At 39.1% G+C, this 27,490-nt stretch overlaps 1 protein-coding gene across 5 annotated transcripts in view; it reads left to right on the forward strand.

Moving 5' to 3' along the window:
* SORCS1 (sortilin related VPS10 domain containing receptor 1) overlaps positions 1-27,490 on the forward strand; it is a 256,566-nt gene that overhangs the window by 102,821 nt on the left and 126,255 nt on the right. For all 5 annotated transcript variants that reach the window (XM_064717506.1, XM_064717509.1, XM_064717507.1 and 2 more), the window contains exon 3: positions 11,779-11,878. In XM_064717506.1, coding sequence (XP_064573576.1) covers positions 11,779-11,878 — 100 coding nt within the window. The remainder of the gene's footprint in view (positions 1-11,778; positions 11,879-27,490) is intronic.

A 27,490-nucleotide genomic window follows, 5' to 3' on the forward strand; every position in this document is an offset into this window, starting at 1 on the left:
CTAAATGTTTCCTATATGGAATTTACAGCCAAGCTTTAACTTACTTTTATCTTTTACCACTAACATAAAAGCAAATCCCATTTTATCTGTAGCTGGTGCTGACTTAAAGATGACTTTCAAAATCAAAGAACCCGAAGAGCTGAGCTCATTTCTGGACTGTCAGCCTGCAGTTCCTCCCTGCCCAGATGCCAGTGTATCAGTTTGCTAATAGACTGTTTGAACACCTCACCTTGACCACAGCTTGCTCTATTCTTAACACACAGCACAAGCTCCTGACCATTTTTCCTGCAGAGTGATAGGGAGCATGCATTCTCTGCAGGCCTGGAAAACAGTATTAATCTTCTGCTGTGTACTTTCATTTCATTTCCTGTAAAAATCCATCTTCTGCTACTGGAGCTGACCTAAGGTTAGATGTCAGAGGAACAAATTGCTGTCACCTGCTCCATACCCCAAGAGTAGCTATAAATAGCATGCTTTATAACCCCACTGATCCTTGAGATACATGGTGGTAAATACTCTTCTACCAACCAAGAGGAAAAAAAGTAAAGCTGTGTGGCTCTGGATGTTGTCTATTATTTGCAGCTGACAAAAATGGTAGAGCTGCATCACTCAAATTGCTTTAAAATGAAAAACAGTAACACTCGTTGTATGTATCTGCTTAAAAGCATTAATTAGTGATTTTTGAGTAGAGTAGTCCAGTAGCACGGCTTTTACATCCAGCAACAACAAATTGTTTCTTAGGTCCAGTGGTGTGCTAAGAGTCGAGCTGGCAGCTCAGTGTGTTCACTGCTTGGACTCAGAGAATGAATTGAAAACCTTTCCAGTAGAACAATTTTCTTCTGGGAAATGCAGCATTATTCAGATAAATCTTCTGCAATATTTTAAAAATGAAATTTTGACAGGAAATGTAGGAATAATCTGAAACTGGAAGTGTTTTCCATTTGGATTTTTCTCCTTGTTTCACTGGAGCTTTTTTTCCTGTAGGGTGACAGCCAGACTGCTATAAAATATTCAGTTGAATGGATAATGATAACGCTGGTACATGTGAAATGAAACACTCTGAATTACTATTTTTTAAATTTAATCTCTTTCCCTTCTGTATTCTTACTCCATCCAGTTTTTGGGAATAATGATATTTTAAAGCAAGGCAAAAAAAAAAAATTAGTATTGGCTAAGGGATTGCATCTTCCCACTAACTTTAGTATGAATTAATGCATGAAGCACATTTTTAGCTGGCTTTAAAATGCTACTGGTCCTTGGGAGTTACTCCATTATAACAACTAAGGGGCTTGGACAGTGATTTTGACAATAATGTCTTTGGCTGTCTGGATCTTTTAAGCTTTCTAGCTGTTGATTTGCACTGGCAGGATAGAATGAAGATTGCATATTGTGTTGCAAATGCCTGGATGGTGCTAGCCAGAAAATCTTTTCTCTGGCTTTTAGTACATACCCTGCAGAAGACCTGCAATGCATTTATGGCACAGTAAAACTGCTCCTTACTCTTAATTGGAGGTGGGATAAAGTGGCTTTCTGGATGTATAATGTGGCTGTGGATGCTAAGGCAGCTCTGCTGATCGAGTGTATCAAACTTTCTAACTGAGCTCAGCCTGCTGAGAGGGTTTTTTTAGCGAAGCTGCAGTGACCTCAGTGTTATGATGCGGTGGGAAGTGTAGGACATGTATGGTTGTCTCATCTCCCTGATTAATGGAAAGGCTTCCTGTTGCTCTGCCCTCAAGCTACAAAATCCATTAACCACCCCTTGGGGTGCCTGAAATTTATTCTGGCCATTACCATCAATTAGAAAGTTAATAGCGTGATGATTGCTGGGCTCCAGTCCCTGCTATTTGTGTGATTTACACCAGATTGGGGTGAAAATGGGAAGAATCAACACTCAAGGAATTACTTTATGAGCAAGAATTTGGCATTAAGGGTGTGCTGATGTCAGTATGCCCCTGTAAACATATGGCAAGAAGAATCATAAGTCATTCTCAATCCTAATTTAAAAGGCAGCTTTTGATTTAAACATATGGAAAAATGGCTTTAATATCTGGCACAGCTAGGCTGAGATTTGTTTTGTTGATGACCATAAGCCTTGAGAGAGGCTGGGCCTGTGGGAATGGCTGCATTCTGAGTTGCAGTGTTGCAGAGTGTTCACCCCCCTGATGAAGGAAGGAAGGGCAGCAGTTTGCATCCTACCCTGCTTGTTTGTTTTGACAAATGAGTCAAGTGGACAAGATCTTGCAGACTGGTGCTCTTCCACGTATATTCCACTGATACCCCAGAATTCCCTTAAGGTGGCAAGGAAAAAGCCTGTTGTCAGTAAACTTTCATTCCTTTTTTTGGGGTCTCTCACTGAAAATAATGTTGTAATGGCAAATGGAAAAGTGTTGAAAACCACTACTATGGACTTAGGGACAGAGAAAACGCTTGCATCACACACACCATCAGATGAGTGAGCATCAATAACCTGTCAGCTTTTGGTCTGTTTGGTATTATATTTGTGGTATATATTGATTAGCTGCCAAAAATTAGTGGAGTTACTGGTCCTTCCCAATGCATCCAGATGCTGTGGCACAAAATGACTCCTAAGAAGAGCGGAGAGATGGCTCTAATGTTTCAGCCAGAGCACCACTTGAGCCAGCTCTTGAGCCTTTCACTGAGAGGGTCAAGTGGAGGTCTTGCTTTGATGGCTGCTCCTTTGTTTCTCACTGCTGGCTTTCACCCAGCCCTGGATTAGAGCAGCTAAAGGGGCTGTGACTGCCAGCCTCCCTACCCTGCTCTTGACTTGTGCTGCTTCACTCACTGAGGGACTGGAGATGAGTCTTTGAGGCCACACGGAGGTGAGAAGCTGAAAGAGAATTTGAGGGGAAAGTTCTGGAAAGTGACCCTCTCTGCTGCTCAGGCAATGGAGAGGGAACACCCAGTTCCTTCCCCTTACTGGCAAACACCAGCCTTGCTGGGAGTGTGGTGATGAGGCAAAATAGGTGGTAGCTCCACAGTTATTTTAACAAAGTCCTCTGCTCTTGACATCCCATCCCCTTTTCCAGAGCTAGTCATGCCAGTGGTCACTTAACACAGCAGAGAGGGGTTCCAGAATGTAGCTGACCCCCAAAATTCACTATTTGCCCATTGCAAATAGTGAATTTACAGTCCACTCCTGTGAAACAGTGCCTTGGAAACACTTCCAGAACAGAGTCCAGTCAAATCTCAGTGCATTATTTTTCAAACAAAAGCTCGGTAATTGTACACTTGAAATAAAAATCTTCATGTCTTGCATTCTGACAGCAGAGATCCTTCTGATTCCCTGGAAGCAACTGCTTCCAAGCAAGGGTAGATTGATCATTGAAGCTATCCAGTTCCATGTTTGTGATGGTGCACCCACACAGTAAATAGTTTGGATTTACATGAGAGTGTGATCAGGATCTGATCTCTGATCAGCAGGCAGAGGAGTGGGGAATGTGAATATGGGTTTTATCAACTGCCAGAATCTTCTGTTCTCGTCCTGCTGACATGAGAAACCATTGCACTGTGCAGTGAAAGGGGGTTTACTGATCTAACAAGATGAGACAGACATCTAAAATTAGAGAAGCTGTAAAAGGGAGGAGGGGAAAAGTGCATGATTCCCATCTAATCCAAATTTGATCTTTTTTCAGGCTAAAATATTTGATGTTACTCTTTTCTTTGGGTATCCAACCTTTATGCAGCAGTGTCTCTGAAGCCTGAAGATAAAAAGCCCATCTCCACAATACAGTGGAATGTTACTTCTGCTATAAAAGGCAGTGGCATCAGAAACTGATGTTTAAAAAGTCGTTTAATGACATCTTACAAGCATAGAAACCTCTGTATTATTTCATATGGAAGTTTGTTCTGACTTATGCTGTTCCATGGCTAGTTTGGTAAGATAGGAGGATCTGAAGAGGAATTTTGCAATGGAATACACATGTCACCAGAGTTAAAACAGATACATCTACATTGGTGTTTTAGCCTTACCTCATTATATTTTTTATTCTGTACTATTGATTTTGTGTACCACAGACTATTTCCTCTCTAGGCTTTATTTTCCAGGGAATTTACCAGGTGTCTCTGAGAAGAAGCTGAGTGAACAACATGGATTAGTTTGTTCTAAGGGTTGTTCACTATGGCTTGTACAGCTGTGATTGATCTCTGCAAAGAATGCTATGCTTTAGCAGAACAGATATCAGCCAGTCTTTAGCAGTTCAGAGACACAAGGTTTGCATCACAGCAAGAGCAGTGCAGATCAATTCAGGTGGATAATTCTGATCTCAGGACAAGAGTACTTAAGCCTATTCAGCACCATTGTCCAAGCTTTCAGGTGATAAAAAAGCACTTACAAGACTTAGAGCCTCATGCTTGGGCAATTGCAGAGACTTTATGTCAACTTTGAGTCCTGCCAGCCAGGTGGTGTGCCTTAACCCCAGCTGCTCTCTCACTCACCCCCACCCCAGTAGGATATGGAGGAGAATCAGAAATAAAACTCCCAAACTCATCCCTTGAGACAAGAAAAGTTATTGAAACAAAGTAAAATATAACAATTAAAGGGAGAGAGGGGAGGGGAGGGGGGAGAGAGGTAACCCCCAAGAAAAACAAGTGATGCTCAATACCATTGATCACCACCTGCCAACAAACACCAAATTGTTCCCAAACTGAGATCTGCCTTTCATCCAGGTAACTCCCTCAGTTTATGTAAACCTGGAATGATGGTTAAAATATCTCTTTGGACAGTTTGGGTCAGCTGTCCTGGCTGTGCTTCCTCCCAGATTTTTTGTGCACTTTCTTACTGACACTAACTAGTCCGTGACTTACTTAGCATAGACCCCACTCAACCACAGCCAAAATGTTTTTCTGTTACCAACATTATTCTCATGTTGGTAACAGAAAAATCCAAACCAGAACACTGGACCAGCTGCTGAGGAGAAAAAGACCTTTGTTCCAGCCAAACCAGGATAATGGTTCTGATTTGTGTGCTGCCCTGATTATTAGGAGAATTCCTCTTTTCCCTGTCCTTGCATTTAACAGTCATAAGTCTTGCTGCTGTCTAATGCTGTGTATTATGTTATGAGTGGATTTGCTCTTCTGCCTTGTCCAGCTGGGAATTCTTGCATGTTCCTCATAACTGACCATTTCCTTTACCTTTCATCTGACACAGATAAGAGTAAGAAATAACCTCACCCTGATTGCACAATTTCCTTTCATCCCATAGAACCTGTCTTGTCTCCTGTTGGAATATTCCCACTGTCATCATCCCAGGACTTCTTGACCAAATTCTTGTTGACCTTGACAGAGGAACAAATATTCTCTGCTTCCCTGAGTTGGTAACCGGAGTTACCGACTCTCCACCAGAACAGCATGGAAGGCAGATTTGGCAAATATATTTTTCTTGAACCATTACTTGAAGGAGAGACAAGCAGCTCATCTGTATCACCTACAAATGACAACTCATGGCCCTCTCACTCCTCTAGATTCTTTCTTTCTGAATTGTGGCACATTTTGAAAAATTATCCAATGCAATAGTTAGAATAGAGATTGTATGATAAAATATGAGCTGCTTCTCCTGCTTGTCACATCTTAAATTATTTATAGCAATAATCAGCTGAACTATATTAAGCCAAAAATTACAAGAAATTTGAATGTGTAGGTTTCTGTTCATTTACATTACTCCAAATAAAAGTTGATTGAAAATGAAAAGAAGAAAATTGAATTACTTTAACTGATTATGCAGAGGAATGTCAATTTAATAGTTTCCTATTGTTTCTTTGTAATTTTTTTACTCCCTCTCCAAGTCTTTTTGGTGGCTTCTGCAGGTGGGAAATTTTATGAGAAAATTCTTCCCATGAGTGGAGAAAAAATACACATTTCATTAAACTCATACAAATTTATGACTTAATTTCGAGTAAAACCTACACCACAGGTCAGACTGGAAGAAAATATTTTCAAAATGGAGTTTTGAGTCTGTTCTAAAATGCCTATTTAAACTGTTATTAATTTTGTACTTCTTCGGTTTGCCATTGATAGCAAGGCTTCTTCCAGTCCTTATTTGCACTCACAAAACCCCAGAAAATTTTAAACTGTCAGGATGGAATGGGAAGATGGTGGAGCCTGAGGGGACTTGAATTTGGCTCTGTCACAGCCTTCCTTCAAATGCAGGATTAGTTATCTAGTCTTTCCCTCTGTTTGCCCACCTAGGCAGGGGGAACAGTATTATTTGCCAGCCTGCTGAGAGCCTCATGAGAAAAAAGTAATCAGAAATGTGTTCACTTAGGGAGTGAGGCATGTGGGTCCCTTGGGTTTTGAAATACCTTATTTTTCTTTATGCTGGAGATGTCAAAAATTTTAATTTCAACCTGCCTGGATAAATTTGAAGTGTTTTAATGTTGTGACATGTGAAGTGCTGTTACAGATGTTTAAAGAAATGCTGACCAATTGTTTGGCTTGGCACTGCTGTCAGACCATTGCCCCCTTGAACCAAAGTCTTACAATACTCTTATGAAGCTCTTTTCTACATGGAAATTTTATCCAAGGACAGAGGACTTACTGTGTTTATATCTTGCAATTGCTTTTCCAGGTGGAATTGTATAACTCTATTCAAAATGTGTCAGTCTCCATGAGCTAAGCAAACAGATCCCATTAGAAATGTGAAAAGCCTTGGGGAGTTATTTATACAACGAATTAAAATGACAGACAGTGGTGAGAAGTGTCTGGGTGAAGCAAGGTAATTTGCAAAGCACAAGTAACTTTCTATGAAAATAAATAATTACTTTTGAAAAAAAAGTTTCACCCTGAGAAACTGAGATCAGGCATTATTACTTTCTGGAAAAAAAATAGCAGGGTTGCACAAGAAGGAGTTAGATCAAAAGATGCATTAAACCAGAAGTGATATCTATCAATGCCTTGTGAAGGGCTTAACAGGAGGAACATGTGAACATAAATGGCCAGCTGTTGAAGAAGACTTTGACATTACTAGCTTTTGTGAAACATGGTGGTGTGGCAAAAATCAATGGGAAGCTTTACTACCTGGCTATGAAACCAAAGTAAAGAGTTTCAATTTAAGGGATGAAGGAATAGCACCTCAACCTCAAAGTCTCCCCAGAAAACAAGAGTGCAAAAGTCAACAACTCTACAGCAGAGATTACAAACAGACCTGAAACACTGCATACAGGAATACAAATTTGCTCCAGAATTACCAGTTCCCGTATTTTTTGCTTTCAGACATGAAAGCTAATTTTTAATGTCTTAATTATTCCTTTATTAAAAAACTTGTTCATTTGAAAGCCTTTTATTAGTGTAGCCTGTGGCTCTGCAGTTCTGCCTTCTGCAATATGAAAGGCTCTTTTCCAAAAATCTGCTCTTGCAGAGATTAATACGATAGCAACTGGCAAATCTTGTGCTCACCTGGCCATTCCCTTTGGAGGCAAACCAGGTGGCAAACTCAGTTATGTGTCAGGTTGGAACACAAGATCTAATAGTCTTTGCTTAACTTAGAAATGCCTGGCTTGTGCCAGGGGTGGATTCATGTGCAGAAGGGGCAAAAGGCCAGAGCCCATCTCTGCCACTGCTCCTGGTCAGGACAGGCTGCCCTGCCCTGCCCTGCTGCTCACTGACTACACCACAGGTGATGCTGGTCCTGGCTGCCACTTGGACCACAGTTAGAGCAGCAAATTGAACTGTGGAGGAAGGAGAGGGATAAGGACATGAAATGCAGTGTTCTCTTGGTGGAGCTGGGGGAAGCAGTCAAGTTAATATGTGAAAACCAGGAGTAACTGGTGGGAAAAGAAAAAAAAAAACCTGCCAATTAAAGTGATTGCTTCTTAATGATGTGTGTTATAACAAGTAACTTAATCTGTTAACATGGGAAGAAAGCTGTACTCAATAAGCAGGAGACATGAGACAGCTTAAAGTCTGCAAGCAATGGCTTTCTTTTTTTCTCACTAGGTGTTCCAGAAAGATCTTGATGCAAAAAAAAAAAAAGGCCTCCTGACCAAATGATCAACTTTTCAGTTCTTCCAGTCTTCAGCATCTAATGTAAAATAACTATGGGCAACCTTAAATTTGTAACAAAGGAGAAAACAGCAACTTGCTAGGGAATTTATTGAATCTGTATATTCAAACTGACAGTACTCTGAATGTCAGTCTGTGCTCCTTGGCAAAGAAGAAAATTTCCATAGGGTTCATGTTGCTGGTTGATTCAGAATGCCTGTTATAATTGTGAAATATTGGTAGGAATGGATTGAGATATATTCATGACAGTAGGTGGACTAATGGAATTCAGTGACTTTATTTAAAATGTGCAGGAGTTTATTATAATACTGTAATAGAAATGTCATTTACCCTGACGGGAGGAGAGGGAAAAGCCCTGTCAATGAATAATAATGAAGTTATTTAAATGTCAGCTTTCTTGCAAATAGTTTGCAAAACAGAAATTATTCTGTATGTTTCTAGTTTTGTTTTAATTTATTACTGGGAAGGCCAGAGCTTCAATCCCACAATTCTGGTGCATTTTTATACTGTGGAATGAGCTAGTAATCATGAAAATGTTTATCTTCTTGAATTGTCTTCCGCTTTACTGGAAAAATAGGGACTTGGATTTTAAACAGCTACTGGTAAAATTTGGGATTTAATGATAGCAATTGCAACTAATATGGTGGGACAGGTGTGAAGTTCAGAATTGAATCTAAATACTTTTATTTTCTGAATGTTATTCTTCTACTGTCATCTGCCTTTCAGTGACATCCACAATGTACCACTCACATCCCCCTTCTCCCCACAAACGATTTGAGGCACCATTGCAACACACGTGTCTGCTCAAGACACAATAAAGTAAGGTTTACTGTTCACTCATTTACATATAGTTATTCCATTAGCTGTAGCTATTTAGAGGGCATAGTTTATTTTTGTGTTTTCAGCTCTGCAAGTCCTGGGTTTAGTGCTTTACAATGATTTCTCCAGGCATTTGCTTGCTCATGTTATACAAATGGACTAAAACTGATTTCTCTCTGCAGAACTTCAGAGGAGCAGCCTTCCACACAAAATGTGGAGATGTTGGTTGCTGCATATCCTTTCCCCTTCAGATAACTGGGATTGAATTTGTTGATCCTATTCTGTCATTAATGCCTGCACCCTGCTGAGGTGCATCTGTTTTTTGCAGCTCCTCCAGGTTAAGCGGGCTTCCTGGGCTATCCAATGGCTGATGTGTTTTTATGGGTTAGGAGTCTCATGCTGCTTTATACACCCATTTAATAAGATAAAGAAAGCTTGTTATCTAGGCTGCTAATCAGTGCCTGCTTGTATACACATATACATATATATTTATATAAGAAATAAGACAAATGCTGGTTGGTGTTATGCCTGGGTTAGATACCAACAGAGGCTTCCCATGTATGCAGGGATATTCCCATGTAATGGTTCCTTTGATATAACTCCTTTTTCCCATTGCTCTGCAAATGTTTATATTACCATTTCTTTGTGTTAAAACACTTATGGATGCCTATATATATATGTATATATATAACATTTTCTTCCTCCCCCACCTTGCCCCTGTTAAAATTAAGGGTAATTCTAAAGTGGGACAAAAGAAAAAACTGGTAAATGGGAAGGTAGAAGGACTAGCTAGCTATTGTCAGTTTAGAACACAATAATGAGAGTAAGATCTAATAGTAGCTCGTTTGATTGCTTGTGAATTTGTTCATCTGGAAAAAAAAAAAATATGTTTTTCTAAGCTTTTAAATCTTTTGGTTTCTTTTATGGATGTTGACAGAAGCACACACTTCCATCTGTATAGAGTGTTACCTGTAAATAAAGCTGTGAATGCAAAACAATTGCCTAGAGACTTGAGGTAAGAAGTGGCTGGCAATTCTGAGATTACTATTTGCAATAGGCTGTTGACATATTTTTGCTGTGTTGTGGCAGGGGTACTGGCTGCCTTTCTTGAACAATTTCAAAGCAAGCTTTATGTCTCAGATTTTCTTTGCTCCTATCCCCTTTTGAAGGATCCTATTTTGAATTCATTGTCACTGGTATACGAAAAAGCAGCATTATTTCATTAATATATTTTTCCTAACTCAGCGGGTCAGATTTAGTCCTTACTCTCTTTGCATGTCTTTGTCAGCTGAGACCTCACAAAGGGGGTAGCTTTTGGGGGGTTTAGGCAGAGAGCAGCAGAAATACTCATTTCTGATAAGACTGGGTGGTGAGGTGGGGTGAGGCAGCAAAGGGAAGCTGCAGTCCTTGGCCAGGCTGTGCTCAGCACCCTGCTGCAGATCCCCTCACCTGGATTCTGGAGCATCTCTGAAATATTCAGTAACAGAAACAGCCAGCACGGAATCCTACTCCTCAGTCCTCTGAGGAAATAGCTCAGTTAGTTTATATGTGCTCCTGAGAGAGATGACCTTATAAAGGGAAAGATCAGTCAGCAGCTGAGAATTTGACGTAAATGCTCTAAACACCAAAGGTCATACATGCACACAGGAGGGCCTGTGTTTATTGGAGGGAAGGAGAAATCTATAGACATAAATCATAGGGCAGTTGGTATATGAGCAGGCAGATATGTGCAAAGGCTTCTATAAAGTTCCTGAATAGAAAGACTCAGCTTTAATGCAGATTCACGTTTTAGTGCAATTCATCTTTCATGGATAAAACTCTAAGCTGCTGCTTTCTTGTTTTATTCATGCACTGATTGCAAAATCTGAAATCCCAGAAGCTATAATATGAATGTAGGAATGATACTTGATTCAGAAATGTTTCACCCTCCATATTCCACCAAAAAAAAAAAAAAAAAAGAGTAAGCATTAAAGGTCTTAAATACCTTTGTGAATTTAGTCACTGTTGCCCTGATAGGAGAGAACCTGCAAATAATGAGTGGCAAGATTTTACTTCAAAATGTCTGGTTTTGGAGTGCTTAGCAAAAGGGAAAATTCATGTTACTGCTTGCACGTGAAGCTCTACATAGGCTCATTTGTACATGTTACAGATGAGATACAGGAATATGTTGTGCTTTTGAATGTCTGTTACCCAGATACATGTCCCTTCTGCAATTTATGGATGCCAACTCTACTGGACTGGGCGGATTATCTAAATCCCTGGGATTCTGGGATGGAATTCAGGCAAGCATGAGCTTTACAATGAATAAAAGCTCTGCTGATGATTGATCTTGGTTCCAGTCACATGTTAAGAGTAATTCCTACAGGAATACTGGACAGTCTTATTTATTCACAGTTTTTGTTCTTCTCCATGTCATGTAGTCAATGTTTTTATGGGCAACCTTAATTTCATAAATATTTTATTTTCTCTACTGAATGGTGGCTTTTAAGGCAAGAATAAAGCCCATGTGTCCATCCTTTCTGCTAGTCACTGTTAGAGAAGCTGCTTTGGAATATGCTGAGATGAACCATCTTAACAAAATCAGTCCAAGCTTGGAGTTTATGATGAACTGATAACCTTAGTCTCTTGCTGTCTGCTATTTGGCATATCTGACAATCATTATCTTCTGTATGCAGAATGTAGCATTTCTTATTGTGCATGTTTAAAATGCTTTGGGAAGATGCTGGTTGAATTTTTCCTAATCTAATTTAAATGCAAATGATAAACATGCACATGATGCTATGTGTATATAATTAAGTATCATTATATACTACATGAATCATTGAAAAAGCTCTGGAGAGCCATTCTGCTATTTAAAGCATGACTTATATTGAAAAGCTGCCAAGTGACTTGTGGTTTTGTGATTAAGTGTTTGTACTTACAAGAATCTCTTTTGAATTGTAGGTCAACAGATTATGGGACAACATATGAGAAACTGAATGATAAAGTTGGTCTGAAGACTATTTTGAGCTACTTGTATGTTTGCCCAACAAACAAACGTAAGGTAGGTGACGATGTGTTGGCTCATTTTACCTTTATGATGCGATTTCTGCCCTGCAGGTCTCTCCTAATTTCCTCAATATCTGTTACTGTCTAAGTAGCAGGAATCTCTCTGTCACTCTTGCCTTGAAAAAAATGTCTTTACAAAAATGTCTTTATCAAAATATAAGCCAAATTGTACCACCTATCCCACTTACCAGTAGTACTTGAGGGAAGATGGCTATTAAATGGACAGTACCCTGAATGTGATTGTTTGCTTACCTTCTGGATGGTGTTGATTTTGTTCTCTGGAAGAGAGAGAGACTTGTTAAAATGGCAGAAATGCAGCTAACAGTGACCAGATTGTATGTAACATTATTTGTCTTCTAAGTGCTCCCAAAGGTGAACTGAACAGGATTTGACAAATTCCTGCAGAGAAAATGCCTTCGAAGCCCAGAAGGTTTTAATCATTCAGACACCCTAGTGACTAACACTTTACTATGAATTTATAATGATGACATATTCATGAAAGGAATCTGGATGCCTTCTTTGAGATAAGTTTTTGATAAAATTTTTTGTTTTCTACTCCTTGTTTCTTAGTCTACAGGCAAAGCTGAATTGCATTGGCAGAAAATATTAGTAGTCTCACCTCTAAAGGAGTCTGGGTGTATTTGAGCAGCTGAGGTCACTCTCATGCTGTTCTCACTATACTGAAACAATTATGTGTCTTTAAGGCAGACAGTGAAAGGAAGAGGGAGCTGTCCTAATGAGAAAGGACAATGCTTAGCAGTTTAAATTGCAATTAAATGGCCCCAAATTGGTGGAGAGATGTCATCTCATTGATGCTGACCCTGAAGGACATATGAAGCTCCTTTCTAGGAGCTGAAGAATGAATTGATCATATCACTTAAATGGCCTTCAGCAAGCCAACCAACGTGCAGGCTGGCATTGAAAAACTTTCATCACCTCTGGCTGCATCTTGCTCCCTCCCACTCCCTGCCCTTCTCTGCCACCCTTGTTTGTGTAGCCATCTGGTGAGCTGGATCCAGGACTGACCTGCCTGAAAACTAATCCCTTTCCAGCTCAAAAACTAAGTAGATGGAAGGAAAAAGCTTCCAGGCAGAAGTGTGGAACTATCTTTTCTGGCAGAAGTCTGCTGTAAAGTTGGCCTGTAGTCAATATGATCCAGTGCCAGAAGAAATCTGCAACACCTGGGATGAGAGGATCTAGGTAATGGTCTGGTGGAAAGATTGAATTTTTCAATGCTTATTTTAGCAGTAGCAGAGTTAGGCTTGCAAGGAGAACTTCTGGAGGCCCTTCTTGTGCTGTTTTTGTAGAACATCAGGCCATTCTGTCAATAAACATTTGATTTTAGACACCCAAATAGTCCCCTGAGGCTAAGAGGGCATGGCATGTGTCCACGCTCAGAATTCTTCTACAGGGAAAGCAAAAATACTGAAGGTTAAAGTCTTTATTATACCTGCTGTGGAATGAAAAGCTGAAGGAAACACATTAAAAAATTTTGCCACCAAGGAAGAATCTATGGCTTCTAAGACCTGATCCCCTCTCCTCCCCTGAAACTCTGATAACACTTTCAGAAACTCTGATCAATTTGAAAGTTGCATTTTGTCTCACTAATGAGGGCTGGGTGTATAACTGCAGAAATCCTTTCAAAATCTAGGACTCAACTCCTCTAAACTCCATGAGTTTTATAAAATTTGTGCCCTTCATGTGAAGGGTTTATGCACTGCTGCAGTTAGTGTTGGGCAAATGCTAGGAGTGTGTATTCCCTAAATGTGAGTTGTATGTGGTGATTTCTCAGACTACAGCTGCAGCCTTCAATGTCCTTTGTTCCACAAGGCCTTCCGTGGCAGAGAGAAAAGGCTTCTTCAGTAGTGGAAAAGAAAATGGTGCATTTTTCATCTTGAAGTTATTAGATGAGAGACCTTGCTACAGCAGTGATCCGTAAGGGGGGTCAGCATGTACTTAACTTACTGAAGTTGCCTTGTTTAGGAAAAAAAAAATAATTCTTTTAGCACATATTTGACTTTTAGGAGCTGTTCCATTGAAACAGAAGGTAAATTTTGAACTTAGCTGACTCAGGACTGATTGCTTGTGATGAAAGAAAGCAAGTGTACCATTTATGTAAGTCTTGTCTCTTTGCAAAGCAGAGCACTTAGCACAGTGAACGGTAGAATGCATGTAATTTGATTTATTAAAATAATTGATAGATTTGTTCATGAATTTCTGATTATTTTCACATTCTGGAAATGAACAAACAACATCATGTTGAATAAATTGTTTGTTGTAATTTATTTGCTCTTCTCCATCTAGAAAAAAAAAGGGTCTATAAATACCCAGTATTTGCAGAGCTTCCCACAGCCTATGCATGCCAATTTCTTTCTAAAAGCTTTTGACTTCCAATTCGTGTCTCTTTATTGAACAAAATTAAATCCTTTAACCAGACATCACAGGCAATGTCATATTCCAAAAGGATGCTTGGAAAAAAAGATTAGAACAAAGTCAATCATTATTTACAATTTAAACTGACGACCTATTGCTGTTGCTTGACATTTTTCTGAATTACAATATTTTCCAAAGGAAATGACAGAAAATTGTAACTAACATAGTGATGTATAAGTCCTGGCAAAGAGAAGTGGAAACATTTTTAAGTTTTCTTTCCTTTTACTGAATTACTGTGCTACCTGGTCGTATGACAGATGACACAGATTGGGGGTAAAAAATGTCCCACATGGATCTTGCCAAAGACACAGAGCCTGTTTGAGTATTTGTCAACAAGTCTGCAGAAGAGACATGTGCAATGTGCAATAAATCCCTAGGCTTAGGTATGTCAACATTGGTTTATTTGTTAGGTTCTTGGAGACTTCTATGATGAGAAAGAAAATTATTTGAATGCTTCTCCATGAAGAAATACTGTTTGGGAATAATGCTGATGGGTTACAAACTAAACTAAAATAAAAATCCTAGTAGATACCTTGAAATTCTGTTTTCACAGAAGTGTGTCGTTCATTTTCCTAGAAATTCACAAGCACTAAGCTTTGCAGTCTTTCTCTATAAAAGCTTTTCAGACAGGGTGTTTTTACTCATTGCATGGAAAATCATAGGCATACACATGCAAAAAGTGAATGGGTTGTGGTGGTGACTCCAGAATTTAACTGGAGGTTTCCTCTGACTCAGGCAGTGCTGCTGGCTGGTTTAGATGCTGTATCCTTGTAGGAAGCACAGTGCTCTCTGCAAAGAGCCAGTTTGTGCGGCCCATTTGTTCTTTGCACTTTCAAGCCCCCTGTATCTGTGTATCTTCAGTTAATTAACAAATGCTGGGTGATAGTATCTGCCAGTGACTTTAATGCTATTAATAGGACTAGTACATCTGATATTTCCTGTGGGTTTGTGTTTTTGTGGTAGTGTGTGTTTGTTTGCTTGTTTTATTTTACTCTCTCCTTTTCCACAGGCCTGCCTTGATTTTTTTTTTTTTTTGCTTTATTCCTCCAACTGTTCAGATTTTAATTGCTGTGTGGAACAGTGTTACCTTTTTTTTTTTCTCTTTAAAGATGAATGGATTACCGATGCCTTCCTCTTCATTGATATTCACTGCTTGTGTTTATCACCTTTATCACAGTGTGTTAAGCATTGTCCTGGTGAGTGTGTAGCACCAAGATAGCAGATATTTATTGTAAATAAAATTGCTTGGGCTTCAATGCTGGCTAGATCCCCAACTACTTCAAATTTATTTATATTAATGAGTTTTAAATGAAAGGAAATGAAAGGAATGGCAGCCTAGCCTTCTGTTCTTTCTAGCATTGGCTGGTGGTTCGCACAGAGTAAGTGGCAGAAGTTTCTATTTGTCAAGACAGTAGAAAATTTACTCTTATTAGCTGAAATGGGAATGATTGAGTGCTACTTTCTATCCTGTGGTATTGGGCAAGTTGATTTGCCTTAGGGAAGTTCTGTTTATGAAATGTAAACTGCCCCCTTGTATAAAGGGTAAGACCCGGAGCTGTGTGCTTTACACTTTTCTAAGGGCTGTGGAAAGTGTCCACAGAGGTGAACAGTTCCACCTGGCATTGCTGGTCCTCAGGAGTCTGCTTTTCTTCAGTTGCTAAAATCACTTTGGGAACTCTTCTAAAATTTCTATTTCTGACCTGCCTTGCTATGGAAACTTTCAGAGCTCTGATGTGAGGGCAGGTGTTGATTTTTTCAGTCAAGGAAAAACAGTTTTTTTCGGCCGTGTCCTCCTTGTAGCCTCTGTAAATCTTGATGTGAAGGCTTTCAGTTTGTGTTGGAGAGGTTAGAGCTCAGCAGAGCTCTGAGCACACCTCACTGTGGACTGAGTCAATCCTGTCGTGGTCAGGGGATGGCATCCTTAGCAAATTAGGCACAATGGGAAACCAGCCTCTGTCAGTCATGCACATTGTGTGATTGCAGTCCACTCTTGCTGAGGTAAAAGCAATTATTTTCTTGCTCTTCTCTTTTTGTTTGGAATGAAAGGTCCTTGTTAGCTGCAGGCTGTGAGTCAAGCTTTCAAAGAGACAGTCATAAGAGACCAAAAAGGCATTTGTGAATGGTTGGAATTGTTTGGGGTTTTTTGGTTGGTGGGGGTTTTTTTGCATTTGGGTTTTTTTTCATTGTGTGTTTGTTTGTTTTGTGGGTTTTTTTAATGTTTTTTTGTGGGATTTTTTGTTTGTGTTTGTTTGTTTGGGGTTTTTTTTTGAAATGTTGTAGTGAACAGAAGATTTCAAGATGTTCTCTGAGAATGTTTTCATACCTTTTTAAAGGGAGGAGCCACTTTGTCCTGCACCATTTTGGAGATCAAAACATAAATTTGTTCAAATGGAAACTTCTGTTTGGATTAAGTGCTCTATAACATAGGATGGTGAATGAAATGTCTCCTATGCTATGACCACAATTAATGATTCTTTATAGCCTCATCATTTGTTTCAGAGAGAGTATTTTTTCTCTAAATACAGTGGCCTAAATCTGTTTCATTCAGCAGTTTGAGCTAAAGATTCCACCTCATCTGAAGAGGGTTGAAAACCCACAAGAGATTATCTTGGGCTACAGGGGTGGTTCAATGGATAGACTGTACACATGCAAACAGTTCCCTACCCCTGGGAACAGGGATGTGTCACACTGAGAATTAAGAAGTCTTTAATTTTCTGCAATTCCGCAATAATGATGGATTAAGTCAACTGCTTTACAAGCCTCTGGTGGTGGTAACTGGAAAATCTGATAATCTTGGGATGTCCTTGGGTTAATGCAATTACAGTTTTCACTTTTGCTTGTAATACCTTTAGATTCAAGAGTAATTCTGACTGTGAACCAGATAAACAAGTATAGACTTTATTTCCATTTCAGAAGACTGTCTTTTCTGCCTCCCATCTCACACACAAACAAGGATAACTTTTTACTAGTTTAGGAAGGTGGATTGTTGCTCACATCTGCTGGATGTGATCTGGCAGTTGGGTAGTTTCTCCGGAGACACTGAAGATGTGTCACTGTAAAGCTGGTTCTGTCTTTAATACTGAGTTTGTGGGGAAACAAATAATTAACAATCATTTGGTCCATATTAACAAGCTGAAGGCAGAACCTCATCTTTCAAAGTGAATATTTTTACTTTTGAAGTGTCTGGCAGCATCTGCTACCAAACTTTCTGATTCATGGCTGCAGTACATGACAGCTCTCACAAATAGCCATTACACACAAAGCCCTTGCCATTACTCTACATCCATATCTCTTCTTGGATATGAAGTGAAATCAAAGCCCATTTATTCCACTTCTGCTCTTGTAAGCCTATCAAACATAGTGGCAGTTCTGACATTTCCTCACTCAAAGTAGCACTACAGTCTGCCTTTGTATCTCACAGAAGTCTCCAAGGGCACACTGGGCATTGAAACTAATGATAGGGAGCTACAAGCCATGGAATCCAACTTCATAGTTTCAAAAGTGTTCTTTCCCTTCTGAGTCTGTTCCCTGTTTTCTGCAAACTGGACAATTAAAATTTATGCAAGATAATCTCTTGTTGAATGTCCTTCAATTCTTTTATCCCTTTTTAATTCCTCTGTGATTTACCAAATACTCTGGAACAGATGATATCCCTTTTGGCAAGGAAGGATACATGCCAGCAGCTTAGAGAGCACTGGAGCAGTGTTAGTTGCAGGCCATAAGCAGGCAGCTGGGATTGATGGCAGAGCAAGAACAGACCTGTCATAGCTTCAAACTTGTAGCTCCATCCATTTCAATAAGTAAGACAGGCTGTTCAAACCAGGAAGAAATCCAGTTGCCATAATATTGATTTTTTTTTTCCTATGAAAAACTGGTCCCAAGCAGTTGAAAATCAGTTTGTTCAGTGTCCCATAAAGTTGGGCTAAAAATATGTACAGCAGGGTTTTTTTCAGTTAACTTCTGGATTTTGAGGGATTAAAGATACATAACTAAATCTCTTTTATCTCCTTTCCCTGTTGTGCTGTGGTAGGAACATTACTTTTTGGTCATGAAATTTGGAAGTTGTCTTCATACTATATATCTTTGGAAGTTCACCTTCAAGGGAAAAAGAACATGATACTGTGACACATAACCATACAATGACTGTTTTGTGGCACATTGGAAATGATAATGTAAAAAAACCCGAAATATTGTTTGAATATTGACCACTCAACCCTCCCTTGCTGGGCTTGCAGGAAAGTGCTGTCTGTTCATTAGCAGATTGTGTGATCTGTAGGGCATGTCTGCCAGCAGATTGCAACTGCTCAATCCTTCTGCAGTCTAGATATGTTGCTATGCAAAAATGAATGATGAAATTAAAGGATATTCGAGGGTTTTGCCTTCTGTCTAGCTGTACCTGGAGTACAGGGAGACTAAAGTGAAGAAAATAAACAAGAAAAATATTCTAGATTAGTAAACTTCTGATTGATAAGAGCTAGTAAATGCAGAGAGAGGGGAGTGATGGCAAAGATTAACAGATGCAATTAGAAAGCCATCTACTGCTAAGAAAATGTGGAATTTGACTTGTATGCTAATAGCATGAGAACTAGAGACCAACAAGTGATGACTCAGGTTTCAAATTGAGAGTAAGAGATCCTTGAGGAGGCAGCCAAGCTTGGTGGAGAAAATGGGAATAATTAAGTGTCTGGTATGAAAAAGATGTTGTGAAAACCATGAATGGTCTTTCCCTTTTAGTGCTACTAAGTGAAAGGCTTAGATTTCTTGTTGGAAGGACAGATAGAGGTTTTCCAGAGCCTGAATAATAATGATAAAAAAAAAGAGTCAAATTTAACACCAAACAGAGAATTCAAGGGTCAGAACTGACTGAAAATAAGCACTGTAATCTGTATCTTTTCTCTTGTATTTTTTGATTCCCTTCTCTCCACCTCTTTCTCAATAGCAGTCAAAAAAGGAATTAAAACATCTAGGAAAGGCATATAACTTGGGGAGCAAGGAAAATGCAATGCTTATCACACAGCTGTGAGAGCAATGGCATAGGGAGGTTGTGGGTGGGAATAAACAGGATTAATTCTATTTCCGTCTGCCACAACATGGCTTTCAGATGGGCATGGGTCTCCCACAAATTTGCACAAACTCAAGTTTTTCTGTGGAGGAATCTCTTCCACCATGTTCAGAAGGACTGAAATGTGGTCAGTGTTTCTGTAAAGGTAAATATTTTAGGGATAAGTGAGAGCAAAGGAGGGAAAGCTGTTGAGGAGCAGAGCAATGACAATGGCAATTGTTGGAGGCAGTGCTGAGGATGGTGTTGAGGTTGACATTAACCAAATACATTCACAAAGAACTATCGGAGGAGTGCTTGCTATGTATTCTGATTCAATGGATCAAACCCTAGACCACTGTTTCATAAACATTTTTTCATGGATAGGGGAGTGAAATCATACCATGGTGAATGCTTCAGGTCACACTTGTACCTTCACAGTGTTTCTGTGCACATTTGCTAAGAAGAACATGTGGGGATTTGAGAGAAATACTTGGTAGTAAATTTTGAGTGTGGCCAACTGTTACCATAAATCTGTCAGCCAACACACTTTTCTTGCTTTTTCTTAAACTGACACTGCAGTTAAAAAGCTGGTGAAATATTTTCAAAAGATAATGTTTCACAGAAACATTTAAATTAGCACAGTATTTGACAAGCAAAAATCAAATTTGCAGTTTTGTATTGCATATAGAATGTTACGAATAATGGATTTTGTTATTTAGAGAAAGAAAAAAGATCATATTAATTGAAAGCACTTATTCCTAGTCAAAACACTATTTTTTTCTGCTGAGGTCATCTAAGATTTTTCTGTCTTGAAGAGATTGATGTTAGAATAACAATGTTTTGGGTGCAAAAAGCTAAGGCCATTTTGTTTTGAAATGTTTCCTTTTAAAATTCTTTAGAGATTTACCAAGATAAATTCTACTGAAAACAGTAGAACATAATGGTTCTTAAATTACATTTTTAATCACTTTGCTGATTCTGTTGTTGTTAAAACTCTGCCCTGAACAGCTTCAATTCAAAACACTGAATTCTCCACTACACATAAGCATTTAGGTCTCTCTGCCTCTGTGTAAATATAAAATCTCTTCAGTCTGCAGTCCCATGTACCTAATTCCTTCATTAGAGATAATAAGGAGAATTAGAAGGGAACTGTGGTCTGGTCCTTGCATTACAAATTCTTTGTGTGCAGGCATTTCTCAGGGTTTTGTCTCTCTTGTGGAGTGATGAGATGTTTATGTGTTTGTTCAGTATCTTTTTCCACACAGACCAAAGACAGACAGAAAGCTGTGGAATAAGTTCTCCATGCAAATGCATAGTTACCAACAAAACCTTAACTTGTGATGCCTAATCACAGTGCAGAATTAGAAGATGTAACTTCATCAGATATGGTTAAAAAAAAAAAATCACCTTTCCCTGGTTTAGGGCTCCTTTGCACACCCCATTACATAGAGTTTGAATATTATTTTTCTGTGGTTTTTTTTTTTTCCAGACAGAAAATGTTTTAGAGGATTTAGCCTTGTGTTGCTGGTCTCTTTGTTTCCTCGTAGGCAATTTCTGTGGACTCTACTCTTGAGCACGTTGTGTGCTCTGGATGTAGCTTTCTGGTGAAGACAATCCATTAGAAGTAATTCCTTGATAATAAGCATGGCAATGGCCTCACAGCTGTTCCTGGACATTATGCAGCCCTAAAAACACAAAATCATATTATTGTGACTCACCCTTCTGCGTCAAGACCAAGATTCATCTGTCCTATTTATAAGTTAAGAATTTATAGGAAGAGATTTTTTTTTTCTCTGTGTTTGAACAGAATCTGTTCCTTTGGGTCCTGATGTACAACTTGTCTTCCATTTATTACTAATGGTAAACAATCAGTGTAATAGCTTAGCAAATCTGAATGACAGCAGTTTGTGCTTAGCTTTTGGCAGTGAGGGGAGAAACACAAACACATCCATATGTCCTCCCTAATGCCATGTTGCTCAGCTCCCAGAAAGTAAAGAACAATTGCAGATGAACCCAGGTATTATCTGCTGGGAAAGAAAGTGTGGCAGTTTCTCTATTTCTTTGCTTCTGCTTGAGTCCTTTGTTCATTTATGGGTCTGGTTTGTTGGGGTTTTTTTTGTTTTGTTTTGTTGTTGTTAATAGGTAGTTCAGGAGAAATATTGTCCATCCTAGTTTATGAATGAGATCAAATCTGTGTTTTTCTAAGGTCAAAAAACAATCAGCTGCTGAGAGAAACTGAACACAGGATTTTGGTTGAAATCCTAGCCACAAATTCATCTTTTCTCCTAATTCTTCTGATTCTGGAAGATCAAAAAAAAAAAGTGCAGAAAGGAAAACATCAATCATTTGAGCCTGTTTGGCAGAGTGGCACTAGGTTATAGAGGAATAGAGGAAGCTTAAGTCAGCATTCAGTGATCCAGTGTAGCAGTGGACAAATCATTGCTGCTCCAAACTCCTGGCATGGCAATATTTGCTTTTAAACGGAAATAAATTCCTCTAATGAAAATACGTCTTGACATTTCAAACCTTGGAGCTGAGAGCTGTCTCCCAAGTCACATTCCTTGTTAAAGTGCTTCACTGTTGTCTTTCTGTACTACCTCTACCAGCAAAACTTTTCCATGTGCTCCAGGATGCCAAACCGTTTCTGATGCTGCTGTTTCGAGTGTGTTGCTGCCATTTGCAAGCTCTCACAGGAGCATTCAGTCAATTACCACCAAAGGCTCCAATTGTTGCAGAGAGACTGACCTTCCCCCCTTGGGCACCAATTAAAATCTATTACTCTTTTCCCATCCTACTTGCTGTAATTGGAGCTCTGGCTCTTTGCCTGGTTGAACTTCTTGGGTTTTCCTCTCCTATTCATTATGACTGAAACTTTTCTAAAGATGGCAGGAGTGACAATTCCAAACCACATCTGTATGTACCTTGGGGACAACAACATTTTAATGAGACTTCTAGTTTAATCTCTCACTTGTCATCAGGAATATAAGAAAAATCCAAGTGAAAAATATATATGTTTTATATGATGATATGGCTTATCTTAACTCTCTTAAGCCTCAGAGCCTATCCTTTCTTGTAGGCCAATACACTGGATAGGGGTTCCTTTTTTCCTAGAGAGTATGTCTGCAGTTCCTCTCTAAATAAACAGTAAAATAATATTGATAAAAGCATTTTTCTCTCCTGGATAATGTTCAAGTGGTCTATCTTAACTGGCTAGCAGCAAGTGCTGTGCTTGTCACAGCATTCCTGTGATGTTGGAGCCACTAAAATCATGCCATGTACAGCTGCTCTTATGTAAGTGTGGCTGCCGCCTCAGTGTCTTTCAAGAGTGAATTGAAGCCTAGCCTGAAGGTGAGATTTGCAAACATGCCAAGCCTGTGCTAAAAGGAAATTCAGGGAGGGAATAAAAAACCCAAACCCACACTTCTTGGTGCTTTGGGATTCCCTTGCTTTCAGTGAGGATAATCTAAGCTAAATTATGTGATTGATACTCACCAAATGGTTAATGTGGATCAGAAAAGTCAGCCATGAAGTGGCTCTTTGAGGGTGTTTCTGGTTTTTGCAGCCAGGCAGGACCTGCAGGCAGTCTGAATTTAGTTGGTTTTTCCACCATTTGGACAACAGATGTACCGTAACAAGTTTGCATGTTTAGCAATGTAGCCTTGTGGGGCTAAGTCAGGATAAATTGAAGTTTAAATTCTTTCTTTAGCTAGGTCCCTGAAGGCACTGTAGATACAGCCAAATCTGTATATAGTTTTATTTTGTTTGGGCACCTCCATGACTAAACCACGCCTGGGTTGATGAGCAGGATCCCAGAGTGACTAAAGCTAGGCTGGCACAACCCAGGGTATCCTTCAGCTAATTCAGCCACCACCAAAAGGGGCACACACTCCAATGCAGGTCACAACAGCCTGTCAGGAACTTGGAGTGCTCCCTGTGTGACCACAGCCTGTGTCACTGTGTCTCCACAGATGTCAGTACTCAAGTTAACAGAGTTATTTTCATATCTGTAGGAGTGGAGAGGTGACTTTAACAAATGTAAAAAAATTATTAATCTATAACTTTTTATTTTTTTACCTGCTTTCTCATTTAACACATAACTTTGAAAAAGCTGCATTGAAGCTTTGCTCTTGGAGGTGGTAGCTTCTGACTTGAGCAAAACAGAAATGTATTTCACTGAGAAAATCTCACTGAGTTTTTTGGGGTGAGGTGCTGTATAAGTGCAAACAGTTTTCATTAATAGTCAATTCATGTGCATAATAAAAAGTATGTTCCCACTATAAAGAAGGTTAATATTGTTCAATATATCTACATTACAGCCATACTAAAGCTGTGTGCATATGTTCTGTTTGGAATTATATGAATAGGTGCTACATTATACTATACACATTTTTGTATTATTGCTGCGTGAGAGATATATGGTCTCTACCACTTGAGATAGAAAAAACATGTATTTCAGTAAAAAGATATTTCCTATGCTTGCTGCACCGGTATTTAATGAAATTGTAAATAAGTGAAGCAGATTCATCAAAAGAAAACATTATTTTTGTTGGGAAGGGAGAGAGTTTAAAAATCAAAACCCTCTCTCTCTCTCTTACTCTCAAAGTTTGTCTGCATTCAAAGTCCAGGCAGTGGAAAAGCTGTTCTCTCCTTAAAATGCAGAACCTCAGAAGAAATAAATGCCTCATCCTTCTGAAAAATCCATCCCTAAATGTCATAAAATATTACTCGGTAATCTGTCAAATCATTCACACTGCAGGCTGCTGTGGTCCAGCTTGAGTTTAATCTAAGGTGAAATTAGTCCATGTTTCTCCCTCCTGGGTCTGACTTTGGTACCAGATGGGTTCTTTGCTGGGGCTCTCCAGGGTGGCTGTGACCGCAGGCAGAGTTAATGGTGGTGGAAGGAGGGATTCTCACAGAGGGTCAGGCAGGTACCCAGCTCTCAGCTTGCACCTTCACTGAATATTCTTTACATGAAAGTCTCCTTCTTAATGTGTTCCAGTCCAGAAAAAAAATATTCCACCTCACTGATTTGTGGAGAGTAGGAAAAAAGTTTTTCCCTTCTTTGAATATGTGGAAGGGCTCTGCAAACAAAAACACACAAATGCAAAAACACCTGGTAGCCTGTCTCAGCTGGCGTAAGCTAACATTTCTAAGAAGCAGTGAAATAAAAAAAACTCCATTTCCTTTCTCTATTGTACCTGAAATCCCTCTTCTTCTAGGTCAGAATGTATTTGGACCTCTCTAACAGCAGGTGGTGAAGCTGCAGAAAGTATTTGTATGGAAAGGAAGAAGGAAAGCATCTCTTTCCTAAGCTGCAGGGGAAATTTAGGCAGAGAGAATGTAATTAGCCAACCTAAAAAATGCCTGAGAGAACAGAAATTGCCAGCATTGTTCCTGCACAGAGTTTTGAGAACTTTAATAAATGCAACTGATCAGCAAAGTAATTTTAAGTGTAGTCTGGAGGTCTGCAGTAAAAAAACCACAACAAGCAGACCCAATAACTACAGCAAAATTAGAGGTATTTTTTTCAAGAGGATACTTAACTTAGTTATGTTAATATTTGTCATAAATGTGTAATCCACAGCAAGGATATTTGGAAAGGGTATTATATTTTCTGGTCATTAAAAGGCAAATTTGCTTACACTTCAGTGTTCAGTTAGTAAAAGCATTTATTGACTCTTAAAAGCTGCACTTAGACAGGACTTTACAGTTGAGAGAGAAATTACTTTCATGTGCTCACCAATGTTCTAGATTCAAGAATATAAAGGAAGGAGGGATTTCATCTCTGCTACCCCACCACCCTGAGGTGACATTGCTTCTTGCAGTGTTGAGAATATGCCTATTTAAAACCTGCTGCATGTCTCTGAAATGTGCCTGTTCTGTGTAGTAGTATAAGTTAAAACAGCTACAATAAATGATAGTAAAGCAGAAACCCAAAAGTTTTCTATGCAATAAAATCTGATTATTAGACTGTAGCCGTATTAAACTGAGTCATAATCAGAATAATTAATATGTTTTGCTCTGATTTTAGTTGTGATTATAGCTGGAATAATTTGAAAAATAAATGTTTAATTATTATGTTAAACAAGATTTTTTTACCCTTTTTAAATCGCAGTTACTAATGTAGTACATTATTGTAGTCTTTGGTGAAAATAAGAACATGGTCCATTATAAATTAAAAATATGGATGCACAGAGAAGATTACTAAGTGAATTAGAGGGAAAACTTGGGAAAAAAGAACCCTAGCCTGTCTTGGGAATGGTTTACAAGCTTTTAAATGCAAATTTATCAAAGCTTTTTGTAAGTCATGGATCTCATTTTTAATCGGTATTCCACGGTTTGAAAATCAGCCACACAGGCTCTCACTTGGTTAACATTCATTTTACTAGTCTCAGATCTTGATCCAAAATCCACTGAAGTCAATAAAAAGACTCATTTTGAATGCAAAATTAAATTATTCTTCTTAGCATGTCAGAAGAGCTTCCTCTGGCAATCTCCCGCCATTGCAGCAGAGGAAACCAGAGTGAAATATTTGGCAAGAAGGAAGAAGTTTCTTTCTGAGCTTGTGGATTGAGCCTGGGCTCACAGGCAACATACTGGACTTCAGTAATGTATCTTTTGTATCTAATGACTTTTTCTAATGTATAATTTCAGTAAATGCTAGGACCTGTATACCTTTGAGATGTTACAGAGGTTACCCTGATAAATATAATTGTTTGTATTTCATACATATTTGTACTCAAGCCCCATATATAACCCCACATATTTAACATTTATTAGTTTCATATGCTACTCAGATGTCATTAGGGTTTCCCTACATACACTACTGGTATATGTTCTGCTATATTCAAGACAATCAAAGGAAATAGATACAAAATCTTATTGGAAGTTTTGTAGACAGCTTTGTACATACATTGGGAAACCAGTACTTCAAGACCAGACAACTGATGGGAAGACAAAAAAGGTCTAAAACCATTAAATAATTTGTCTACATCTCTACAACCTCTGGCGAAATGGGAATCTGAATCCCAGTGTAAATTCTACCATTTTGTCCTGTGCTTTTTCCTCAGAAGGTTCCAAATTTAGTTAAAATGCTGCTGAGAACATGTGCACTTGCTAAATCAGTGGAAGGTCAGCAGAATATACAAGATGTATGAGGGCCAGATAAAGCAGAGAATCACTTGTGATAACATTGAATTGCATGTGACTGTGATTCCAGGTGCTTGATTTTTCAATCATTAAAAATTATCAATTATCCTTTATCAAACTCAGCTGGAGGGAGTATTTGTGAATGATATCTTTGAACAGTTATTGGCATGACTTGCAACAATGGTAACATGAGTTTTTAACATAAATAATTTGGTCAGTGCATTCTAGAGATGTAGGTGCAGTGTCATACTGATGGAATACACACACAGGTGTGTAGTCATACATACTACAGATGGAGATAGACCAGAGAAGGAAGGGTGGACTTGTAGAGACCAACTATCCCTGGAGTGTTCATCCCACAGACATTGCACAACAGAGGACAGGGAAGCTCTGAGACGGTGTATCAGCTGGGAGTTTGGACATGGCTCCCCAGCATTGCAAGGTAGAGCTGACAGCCTCTATAACAGGACAGATTTGGTTTTAGAGAAGTCTCTTCTTGCTTATTTCCTCCTAGTCAGGGTTTAGGCTGCCCACTGGACCATGAAGCAGTATAACATCATTTTTGGCTGGGTGCTGCAGGATTTCTTGCAGTTGAATTTTATGTCAGAGTTTGGGTATCACAGGTTTACTGGGTGATGAAGAGATCCAGCTGTCTGATCCTGCCCAATGCTGCTTTACTTTATCATTGACTTCAGCTGGGCTTTTTCCGAAGTCCCTGGTGTCAGGATCTGTGAAGGTTTATACATGTCTAACTTCCCTAGCTTCTCAAGAGTTAAACAGGAGATGGATTCCTTCTTTACTAACTGAGCAAGGTCTTCTGGCCTAAATTTTTGACAAGTGGGGAGACACAGATGGTGGATGCACTGATGGTCTCCTCATTTCTTTTCGCTCGTCAGGGTTTGGGAACTGTAACTTTTCTCATCAGAGCTGTGTAACTAAGTATAGCTACACACTACAGCTACAGCAGTTACTCAGGTACTGCTG

The sequence above is a fragment of the Zonotrichia leucophrys genome, chromosome 6 (assembly GCF_028769735.1).
Source record: "Zonotrichia leucophrys gambelii isolate GWCS_2022_RI chromosome 6, RI_Zleu_2.0, whole genome shotgun sequence".
NCBI classification, from domain to species: Eukaryota; Metazoa; Chordata; class Aves; order Passeriformes; family Passerellidae; genus Zonotrichia; species Zonotrichia leucophrys.